This window comes from Chrysemys picta, chromosome 1 (assembly GCF_011386835.1).
Source record: "Chrysemys picta bellii isolate R12L10 chromosome 1, ASM1138683v2, whole genome shotgun sequence".
Classification (NCBI taxonomy): domain Eukaryota; kingdom Metazoa; phylum Chordata; order Testudines; family Emydidae; genus Chrysemys; species Chrysemys picta.
In genome coordinates, this window is record NC_088791.1 from 291555027 (window position 1) to 291567177 (window position 12151).

Sequence of the window (12151 nt, forward strand, 5' to 3'; positions counted from 1 at the left end):
TTTTTGTAATTGACAGACACTAGCCTAAATAAATTATTGGAGTTTAAATTGCTAGTTGCATTTGAGTAGCTGACAAAACCCTATAATAATACAGTTCAGAAAATAACCCATAACGTACATATGGTATCCAAGATAGCCAGAAAAACCACCAGAAGGTTATCTGTGGAGTATCACCCTCCCCATATTTATAATCTTATCCAAGTGTATTGGAAGGGTTAAAAAGACTGCTAAATACTAGGGCTTTGGAATTCTGCATCTACCAATGGGATCTACTGGCACAGATCTGTTAACAATGAAGAAATGGTCTCTTCAATACCACAGAAGTCACAAGGTCATGACTACCAAGCACTTGAACTATTTTCTGCTTTGTTCACAAACACTGCATGAAGCAACAGTGAACTTTCGAAACCGTGCTAACATTTTCTGTGGTAATAATGATCTCAATGTTTAGTTAAAAAAAAAAAAAAAAAGAGGGCGACATGTTTTCTGATATTTTTAGAATACGCACATCACTGACAAACTAATATAGCTTCTTTTTTTATCTCATACCTGTTGCTCATCCTCCATGACGTTGCTGGCAAATTCAAACACGAGCTCATTCTGTTGTACAACTGCTGCCATAATAAAGCATTCCCAGGTCTCAGTTCCACAGAAGAAGAAAAATGCTGTCAAATGTAAAGGAATGGAGACTGTTTCCAATATCCAGTCAGGCAGGAAAACACGATTATGAAATGAACCAGGTGTCTGGGCCAATAATTCCTGGACAGCCAATCTTCCTGGGTTCTTCCCTGCTCAAAGATAAACAAACCCGGGGAAACCTTTCCTGAAATGTCCTCAGTTAGATAACCTTTCACCCCTGAAAAACAAAAATATTACAATGAATAAGTAGTTGCCTTAATTGTACAGCACAGCCATAAGAGTTTGTTCAGAGTGATAAAGAGATCCACATCTACATCACATAAAGTCAGACACTCCCGTATCTTTAGAGATCTTATTTTTACAGATAAGAACAAGTTTAATTTAGTGTGCTTCATAAACAGTTCAGTTTGTTTCACCAAGTGGGACATGAGTTTCAAAGTGTATCAGATTAAAATAAAAATAAAAGTAGCATACTGACAAGTAAAAACAAAAAAAGATAATTTAAATACAATAGTTATTGACATTTTATTTTTCACTTGATACTCAGCATGCAGCTCCCATACTTGTTAATGAAGTATCTAAGAGAAAATTCAAGGCAAAATATAAAATCCCAGAGCAATCTAATAAGTTATTGGATACAGCAGGTACTATTGTTTTCTCCTCCTCATTTGCTGGCCCAATTTTGAAAAGTTGTTATTTTGCCAGTTAAATGGATGATTCACTTTATCTTGGTTAACTCCTAAAGCATAGACTAGATAAAACAAATACATACTCCTTTTTAACTAATCCTTCTAAAATCCAGAAAGCCCTGGAGTTCTCACACTAAGCAGCCTCTCTCTTTAAAATGTACTGTAAATGTATCCTTATCTCTAGCACAGGCTTGCAAGCAACAGGAAGGAAACAGCACTGACCACGTCATGGCAAATTAGAACATGCAAAAAACTGCACGCTACAATAGCAAAAAACAGAAATGCAACTTAGGAATGTAAACAGCTTCATTGGAGGGATATGTGCTTACAACTCCCACGTTCTAATTTATTAAGCTGCAATAAAAGGTAGAGGCAGCTGAAATGGGCTCAAAGTGATAAACTGTATCACATTTTTTCAAATGGGACATAAAATGTGATCTTATTTATATGACTCATATATTAAGTAAACTGATAAGAAAAAGCTGAGAAACGTTTTTAAAATATAGGCCAAGATTTTCAAGAAATAGGTGCCTAAAGCTAGATGCCTAAGTCCATATTTAGGCACTAAATTTAGGACCCTAACTTTAAGCATCTATTTTTGAAAATATCAGCCCATGGTTCCACCCACTGCATTAAATTCAGATCTCCTAAGACAGTTTTCTGTCAGGGTACATGTACCCCTTGGGGGGGTACGCAGAAATCTTCCAAGGGGTATGCCAATTCATCTTATTTGCCTAGTTTTACAACAGGCTCTAGAACCATGAAGCAGGACAGGGATCCCCCATGTACTGCTGCGATAACAGAGGAAGAAGGATAAAAATTCAACAAACAATGTGGGAGTGGGTGGAGTGGGTATTGTAAGGCAGGATGGGGCAGGATTAAAAAAAATAATCCTCCCGTGTCGCAAACAACATGAATGCCCCAGCTAGCAGCCCCCACTTTCCAGATGTCCAGCTCTGAAGGTAGTGGCTGCCGCCAGCAGCAGGGCAGAAGTAAAGGTACAGTATGGTATTGCCATTCTTACTTCTGCACTACTTACTTCAGCACTGCCTTCAGAGCTGGGCAGACAGAGTCTTGGGGTACAAACTTGGGGTACAATCAGACTCCTGAAAGGGGTACAGAAGTCTGGAAAGATTGAGAACCACTGTCCTAAAACACAAGTTATATATCAAATATTGTAGCGGGGTAGTCACCCCGCTCCGGTCCCGAGGGGTTAAAAACAGCCCTGGGAGGGGACTGTAACTGGAGAAAGCAGCTTTTAGGCTGAGCTGATTGGGGGAAGTGGCTGCAGCTGGGGCCACGCCCCAATCAGACTCAGCTGGCCCTATAAAGGCAGGGAAACGAGGGGTAAATGGGAAGTCTCTCTCTGCTTGTAGAGAGAGAAGGGCCTGGCTGCAAGGGAGCTGAGTAGGGTACGGGGAGTGGAGCAGGGCTGGGGAAAGGCTAGAGGAGCTGGGTAGCTCCAGTGTGGAAAACCGCCAGGCTGCGGGCCTAGCTGAGGGCTTAAGACTAGTACTGAGGCTCCAGAGAGAGGCAGCAGGTCCAACCCAACCTTGCCTGTGATGAGTGGTGTACACTGCAGTCTGCCCCAGTGAGTGGGGGCTAGATGGTGACTGGCAGTAGCCATATTCTGAGATGAAGTGGGGATAGTGGGTGGGGGTTCCCCTGGGAGGGGGAGACCCAGAATTGTGGGTACTGCTGGGGGGGAAGCACCCAGTTAAAGGAGCACCAGGGTCCAGTAGGGATACGGAGGCCAGCAGTGGCAAGGTGGATCACTGGCCTGAAGAGGGCACTCTGGAAGCTGGAGAGCTAATTCCCGGAAGTGACCAGCAGGAGGCACCGCTGGGTGAGTCTGCGCCAGCTTCCAGACATATAGCAATCAACTGTGAAATATGCATTTTGAGCCAGCCAGATCCTGTGGCCATTAAAGTCAAAGGCAAAATTTCTAAATGACTTTAAAGGGAACAGGATTTAGCCATTTCTGATTATTAACAACTGTGTTTATATAGAATACGGACCTTGTTAAAGGGAGGGGAATACAGATTCTTTGGTTTGTTTTTACAGTGGAATAAGACAAGGAGAATGGAATTGCCTCTCTATTTCCCTAGCATCAAGAAACCTAATTAGGGAGGAGATGTCATGTGCTATAACTTCGGGAAATCCAACAGCCGGGCCTTCCTTTCTCAGGGGACACAGTGTCTGTTGTAGTATTCCCTAATTAATTAATTACAATTACATGTTAACAAAGAGTGTATTCTAAAGCACTCAATTTTCATCTTCCAAAATCAGGAAACCCAAGATTGTACAAACATCAGAACCCCCCCAACTTCTAAGTTAAATTCCCCATGAGAATAATCATAGCTCTAAATAAAAGGGCATATACTCATTTGAGTTTTCTTAATGGAAGCCACATGAATATATTTTTTAAAATATTTGTTTAATTTTTCAACCTTAAAATAAATTATTTTGTAAAGCACCTATAGTATTTGTGAGGGTCTCTTATGTATCCTCCGAATACACATACAGGTTGCAGCAGTGCAACGACTCTAGGTTGCCTCTCAATGTTTCTAATCTTTAATCTTGAGGGACATTTCTAACCTCCCTTCCATTTATTTCTTTGCCTCTCTTTTGAGAAAATGCAAGTGCCAATAGAGTCAGTCACATGCTCACTAATCTCATTTCACATCGGCCACCTAGCAGCCTGTTTGCTGATATTCAAAATGAAGGATACAGCAGCAAAAGTAAAGTACAGTATATACTCATTCATAAGCCGAATGTTTTTGGTAAAAAAATTGACGCATCAAAGAGCGGGGATCAGCTTATAAATGGGCCTACACCAAAATTTGATGATTTTAAACTCTATGGAATCATTGAATTGAATATCTAATACATTGTCGTTTTGTTTACTTGGAGCGACTGCAGGCATGGAGCCCCTCAGCTCCCTGTGGCTGCAGTTCACCGTTCCCAGCCAATGGGAGCTGTGGGGAATGGCGCCACTTCCCACAGCTCCCATTGGCTGGGAACGGCGAACTGCAGCCACAGGGAGCTGAGGGGCTCCATGCCTGCAGTCGCTCCAAGTAAATAAAATGTCCCAACCCGCCAGTGGCTTATCCTGACGGTCAGGAGCCAAAGTTTGCCGACCCATTTATTGATGTCAATTCAGCAGCCTTTTAAAGTTGCAAAGGCTTTGTTTAGTAGACTAGATTGGCTAGAAATGGACCTCATAAGTCTTGAGCCAATATGAAAATATAACGTGCAGAATCGATGGAATCTCTAATAAAATTGAAATAGCCTGTTATCCCTACAGACATGCCAATCTACAGGGCTGCTTTGAAATAAACAAAGAACACTGTCAAATTATTATTGATAAAGCAGGTAACATTCCTACATAAAGTCCTACAAAATCTATAACTACAATAATACTCTATTTTCATACTAATATTTAAAATGGACAACGGTGAAATCAAAAGAAAAAGGTCTTATCATGCAGCGTTCAATATTAAAGTTGTTGAATATGCAGAAGCAAACAATAATTGCGCCGCTGCTTGTGAATTCTGTATCCATGAGAAGCAAGTAAGATAATGGCAAAAAAATAAAACACCACTAAAAGACATGCCAAGAAGCAAGAAAAAAAATGTCCAACGAGGTGCGCTTCATTTCCTGAGCTAGAGAAAGATCAATAATTGGGTTGTTGAATGTCAACAAAATGGGTACATTGTCACTAGAACTGGAATTCGTCTGCGTGCTCTGCAAATGTCAAAAGACGACAAATACAAGTCAGTAAAGCCATCAATGTTTGTCGCATCAGCGGGTTGGTGTACTCGCTTCATGAACTCTCGCTTCGTCAGCGGACAAAGATTGCGCAAAAGCTGCCTAGAGATCTGGAAGAAAAAAATCGAATCTTTTCAAATATTTATTATAAAATATCAAAGGGAATATGCATTTGAACTGTCACAAATAGGAAATATGGATGAAACACCAATGACATTCCACCTCCCGAGCAACAGAACGGTAACCGGTGTTGGTGAAAAAACAGTTTTAAATTAAAACCACTGGCCATGAAACCACCGTAAAATGGATTTTTTTTTATCATGTTTGGTAAATGGATCAAAGCTCCCTCCTGTTTTTGTTTTTTTAAAAGAAAAACCTTGCCTAAAAACATGAAATTTCCTGCTGGTGGTATCATACATGCACATGAAAAGGGATGGATGGATGGATGAAAGTGGGACTATTGAATGGCTGGAAAAAGTGTGGAAGAAGAGATCAGGAGCACTTTTCAAGAAACCTGCTATGCTCGTTTGGGACATGTTCAGGGCACACAAGACGGATGAGGTGAAAAATGTGGCCAAAAAATGAAAACTACTTTGGCTGTAAGAGCTAGAGGCTTAACTTCAGTTCTACAACTGCTTGATGTCTGCCTGAACAAACCCTTTAAGGACAGGCTACGCAAAATGTGGTTTGAATGGCTGTGCTCAGGCATGGCGAAGTTGACAAAAGGCGGGAATCTTATGAAGCCCGAAATCAATCTGGTCGCCCAGTGGATCAAGGACGCGTGGGTGCCTATTCCCTCGGAAGTGGTAGAAAAATCATTTAGGAAATGCTGTATCAGCAATGCACTTGACGGGTCAGAAGATGATGCCATATTTGATGATACAACAGAGGCTGATGATAAGGAATCTGACTCTGAAGATGACACTGCTGACATCTACGATGACTATGCAGGTGCAGCTGTGACTGAAGCAGAGTTTAATTAACTGTTTGGTGAATCAGACTGATTCAGACTTTGAAGGATTTTAAGACTTTTTAAAGTCTCATTCTTCTAAGTTAGTAGTTTAAAATATCCATTTACTAATTTTAAATGACTGTAATTTTGAAGTGAATACGTATTTGTTCAGTTGTTATAACAACAGTTTTTTTGTTAGATTACATTAAAATAATTCAGCAAAACTTGAGTGTTGCTTGTGATGCCAGCTTTTAAAATATAACAGGGATCGGCAAACTTTGGCTCCCAGCCCGTCAGGGTAAGCCGCTGGCGGGTCGGGACGTTTTGTTTACTTGGAGCATCTGCAGGCACGGAGCCTCTGAACTCCCAGTGTCCGTGGTTTGCCATTCCCAGCCAATGGGAGTTGCGGGAATGGCAAACCACGGACACTGGGAGTTCAGGGGCTCCGTGCCTGCAGATGCTCCAAGTAAACAAAACGTCCCGACCCACCAGCGGCTTACCCTGACGGGCCGGGAGCCAAAGTTGGCCAACTCCTAAAATATAGGGTCAGCTTATGAAAGGGTCATACAGTTTTTGCTATTTTTACCTAACCATCTTGGGGGGTCTGCTTATAAACAAATGGGCTAATGAATGAGTATATACGGTAGTTTAAACCTTCCCCAATAGATAAATTAATACTTTTTCATTAAGATGAAATATTTTGTTTGCACTTTCTCTAACCAAGGAACAGCAATACCAATTTTCAAGCATCACAGTCCAGACACTGAGTGAGTGTGCAAGGCCTACAGACTTGAATTTTTCTATCAATGAAAAAAAGTAGATATATTAACAGCAGTGGTTCTAAATTAGGGTAAATGAACAAACTCAGACACATCCTGCACTGTGGAGTGCTAAAGATACTTCAGTACTGTAACAATACTTTTCACTTCTGAAACGTCTTTTCATCCAATGATAAAGCATCCTGCAAACATTTAAAGCTGCACAGTACTGTATGGCAAATACTGTCTCCATTTTTACAAAGGAGGAAATGGAAGGGCAGAATTGTTAAGTAAGTCACTCAAGGTCACAAAGAAAACTGGAGGCAGAGCCAGGAGTATAACCTGATTCCAGGTTCCCTGCTTATCCACTAGATCAGCAGTTCTCAAACTATGGGGCGGGCCTCACCAGGGAGAATCGGGAATGTGACAAGGGAGGCACGAGCTGTGTGTAGAAGGGTGTGGGGTTTTTTGTTTTTGTTTTTGTTTTTTTTAAGAGCTCTGACCATCATCCTCAGGTGGCTGGGGCTCGTGCAGAAGGGCTGTGCACACATGGGAGGCGGGGACAAAGGGGACGGCCGGAGCCCCGCCACCTGGGCTTGGGCACTCCTTCCCCCATCTCCCAATCCCTCACTGGGAGACAGAGGGACTCTGGCTGTCAGCTCCGGGGTGGCAGGGTTCTGGCTGTCAGCCCTGGGGTGGCAGCAGCAGCGCAGAAATAAGGGCAGCAATGGGGCACTAAGTCTACTGCAAAAAATGATGACAAATGTAACTTTTCACATTGCCTCCCTTACTTCTGTGCTGCTGCTGGCATGGCACTGCTCTCCGAACTGGGCGCCCGGTCGGCAGTCACTTCTCTCCGCTCTGCCTTCAGAGGTGCATAGCGGTATATGTATTTGGGGGAAGGGGAGAGCACATGAACAACTACAGACACAAAGAAAGGCGGTCTGATCAAACAAGTATGAGAACCACTGCACTAGACACATTCCTCAGAAAGCTAGCATAGGAGATTTATTCATCCACTGATGCTAGAGCATAATTCCCCATAACATGAAGAGCAATTACCTGTGACCATTGATGGATAACTAGGTTCTTATAAGTTTCAACTTCTACTTTAGTTTTTACTTGATCATTAAAAATACATTTATCAGAGTTTATCTTTTTGTTTTTAAAATCTTTATTCAATCACAAATGGTTACCTGTATTTAGGCCTCACAAAGATTGTGATAAGGCATAAAGCAGAGTGCTCTTAAAAAAAATGTAAAACATGGATACATCAACATTACACACACATTAAAGAATCATATTTATTCTTTTTCTTTCGTGGAAGGAGCAGGTGCTTGTACCTCTGAAAGGACTTTCTCTCCCTACTATGGGCATCTGTCTTCCAGAGCCTCAACATCATCAACACTCAAGGACAAACAAAGAACTATATGTTTCTAAAGAGACTGAACATAAATATGCTGCATATTTTTAAAAAGAAAAAAATAGTTTTAAAAACAAATTGCTTTACTCCCCAAATTTTTCATTAGCTGTAAACACATTTTTTATGGTAGATTTCATAATACACAGGCAAACAGCATAGACCCAGTACCCAAAAGCATATGCTGTAGTAGCAAACTATTAAATAATTTGAACTAATGAAATAAAGTAGCTGGGGCAAAACTGTTTTTGTAATATGACACCATTTAAAATGTTATACAACTTTTTTTAGGGAGTTGAGAGTTTAATCATAAAAGTAAAAACTGACCAAGACTTGTTATTACGGAGTGTCTCAGCCTGAAAGTGGTTAATAAAGAAATAGAATCTGTGCAGCCTCTGTCAAGTTGGCATAAGAAGAGTAAAAGATAAAAACATCTTTGCAAATGTATAATTGTGCTTCTAGCTCTCAGAAATATTTAAATAGAACTTTTTCCAGCATCAATCCAGAATATGGACCTATATCTATACTTTGGAAAGAAGTTGAAAATAATCTTGCTTTTCCTCAACCCCAACAGAACTCTACACAAGGACATTTGGTAAACATGTACATTGGCAGCTGGATTATATAACTAGACATTATATAATGTCAGTCTACATTGTTATGCATTTGATATGAATTATAAACTTATGGCTGCAACAGTAGTAAGACGTTTATCAAATTATGCCCCGATCCTCCAAAGGGATTAATGGAGGTGGACTCTTACAACTGATCAGAGAACCACTGACATTAGTGGGACATGAAGTTACACATATAGGAACCAAGCTTTAATATACGTTTGAAATAGGTTTTTAAATATTACATCAATCAGACTACAATGGCACATAGTTTTATGATTGTTATAAAATGAGAAACAGAATGTAGATGTCAAACAAAGTGATTTGTTTTTGTTCATATTGTTTTGGTTATGTGACTGTCTTCTAATACAGGGGTTCCCAAGCTTGGTTCGCAGCTTGTTCAAAGTAATCCCCTGGTGGGCCGCGAGATGCTTTGTTTACCTGAATGTCCGCAGGTACGGCCGCTCGCAGCTTCCAGTGGCCGTGGTTCGCTGTTTCTGGCCAATGGGAGCTGCGGGAAGCAGCGCAGGCCAGGCCACCACAGTCACATAACCAAAACACTATGAGCCTAATCCGAAACCCACTGAAGTCCATGAAACTTTAGCCTGGTCCTCACTACAAAGTTAGGTCAACGCAAGGCAGCTTACATCGACTTAACTGTGCATGTGTCTCACTTAAATTTGGCTCCTGCCAATGTAAGTGCCTCGCTGTGCCAACTGAATAACACCACCTCCCCGAGTGGTCTAGAGTCATGGTCGATGTAGTTAGGTCGACACCGTGAGAGTGTAGACCCTGCTTTACCTACATCGACCATTACTGGCCTCCAGAAGCTGTGCCACAATACCCTACACTGAGCTCTTTGTTCACCACTGTGAACTCTGCTTCCTGGGTCACAGACTAGAAGCCCTCCTCCTCTTTAAAGCCCTGCACATTTTTTAAATTGCTTTTCCCGATTGCCCAGCTTGGTGAGCACACCTAGCAGCTCTCCGGTCCATTGTTGAGTGCAACTGCTCAGCTGACCATGCCAACTACACTCTCCAGACGCACTTCTGCCTAGAGTACACAGGAGATATTGGATCTCCTGGGCCTGTGGGGAGAAGACGCTGCACAGGCTCAGCTCTGAACTAGACGTAGAAACATAGACATCTCTACAAGCAGATTGCTCGGGCAATGCAGGAGAAGCGCTATGACAGGGACCAGCAGCAGTGCCTCATGAAAGCAAAGGAGCTGCAGCAAGCACAAGAACGCCAAGGAGGCCAGCAATTGATCCACAGTCACAGATCTGCCACTTTTACAAAGAACTGCACGTCATCCTCAGTGGAGACCCTATCACCGCCCCCAATAGCATCAAGGATACTACCAAGGAGCTCAAGCCAAAGGCCCCTGCCGTAATCAGTGAGGAGGAGTATGGGAAACAGGCAACCATGGGATCCAGCTATGCAACAAGCCAAGATCTGATTTTTGACTCCACCTCAGTCCAGCCAGTACTGCAAGTTGAACACAGGAGAGCCCAATGCAGGGGAAGGAACCTCCAGTAAGTATGCAGTTTATTTTGAAATTACAGGGATGGCACCCCAAAGTAGCAGGATACATATGTTGATTTACTCATCTTGACTCGTGCTAGTAGAGGTAGAAGAACTGGGGTTTTCAAACTGGGGGTCGGGACCCCTCAGGGGGCTGTGAGGTTATTACATGGTGGTCGTGAGCTATCAGCCTCCAACCCAAACCCCACTTTGCCTCCAGCTTTATAATGGTGTTAAATATATAAAAAAGTGATTTTAATTTATAAGGGGGGGGAAGGGTCACACTCAGAGGCTTGCTATGTGAAAGGGGTCACCAGTACAAAAGCTTGAGAACCACTGTAGAACAACCAAGAGAGATAGCAACTCTATCTGCTTTTTTAGTCTTCTCCAGGGTTAGACAGAGGAAGCCATGGGAATCAGTTTATGTATGTGTACCAGGATGTCCTGTGAATCCTCCATAGAGATCTCGATGAAACTTTCAAGGAGGTAGTCTGCAACCCTCTACTGAAAGTTTCTGGGGAGGGCTGTCTTAGTTCTTCTGCCACAGTAGGACACTTTCCCATGCCATTCAGCTATAGCTTCAGCAGGCTCCACTGCAGTACAGAGTCTAGCAGCATACAGACATGGGGCAGCATTGGGATGCCAATACAAGTTGTGCTCTCAATGCCTCTGTTATCCTCAGGAGTGAAATATCAGCTAAAATCACCACCACCTGTAGAAAACTGTGCCGGTATTCAGTTCTGTTGCCTTCTACAACTAGAAACATGAAACCGAGCTACTTCCTCCTCATTTCCTCAACCCTGGGAGGGCTACACTCACCAGAGCTGGTGCTGTGACTGGTGCCATACTCAATCGATCCCAAGCAAAAAGTAAATGTAGTACTTATAACTTGTATAGAGCAAGGGGAGTGAATTCACTCAGCATCTTAAGTTTCGATTTCCATTGTGACCACACTTACAATGGTACCTCTGTCTGTTATATCTGCAGCTGCTGCCATTGCGACCTAGACGGTTTCCCCCTCTACACATGTGGAATGCCTGAGCCAAATATGGAGGAGAAAGAAGAGGACTCAGGATAACATGTTTCAGGAGATTCTACAAGCCAGTGCTGCATCAGAGAATGAGCACAGGGCCTAGAGGGTCACCATTGTAGACACTGAAGAAAGATAGAGTGGAGAGGAGAAAGGTGCAGGAAAAGAAGAGGGACATACTATAGGAGATGTTTGCACTTCTCAGGCAGCAAATCCCTTGATGCAGACTCGGGTGGACCTGTAAGTTCAACAATCCCATGCTCACCTCCCCCTAGATCCCATTGAAAACTCAATATCAGGACCTCCCTATAGTTGCCCCTCCACCCCCCAAACATTTCACGTAGCATCAGAGGTCAGTGTACTGCCCTTACCACTCCACCCCAGGGGACGTTAAAGACAAACACAGCCTCACATACACCAACCGTGACTTTCATAGGTCAGTGTATGTGTAACCTGAAATGAATGACTGTTCTTTCTCCTTCCTAAGTTCTGTTCGCTTAATGTATTAAGTTTGATTAAGTTTTACATGTTTTTTATGAATTGCCTGGTTCATGTCACAGAATAAAATTCTATTTTTTGGAATATAATTCATCTTTATTAGTTCACAACATATGCTGGCTGGTGCTGAGCAGTTCTGAAAGCAAACAATTAATGCAGAGCGGTGCAGGCTCCATGCTTCTATCAGAGATGGTGGACAGCGAGAGGGGCCATGGGGGTTTGTCGGATTTTGAAAAGAAGACATGAACATTATAGGA

At 42.4% G+C, this 12151-nt stretch overlaps 1 protein-coding gene across 7 annotated transcripts in view; it reads right to left on the minus strand.

Annotated features, from left to right (window-relative positions):
• Window positions 1–12151, minus strand: part of ELF1 (E74 like ETS transcription factor 1) — a 140388-nt gene that overhangs the window by 53667 nt on the left and 74570 nt on the right. For 6 of the 7 annotated variants that reach the window (XM_005301471.4, XM_005301472.4, XM_042842680.2 and 3 more), the window contains exon 2: window positions 550–856. In XM_005301471.4, the coding sequence (XP_005301528.2) occupies window positions 550–621 (72 nt within the window). In that variant the 5' untranslated portion in view covers window positions 622–856. Of the gene's footprint in view, window positions 1–549; window positions 857–1411; window positions 1503–12151 lie in introns of those variants that run through there. The other variant, XM_005301470.4, reaches the window with a different exon arrangement.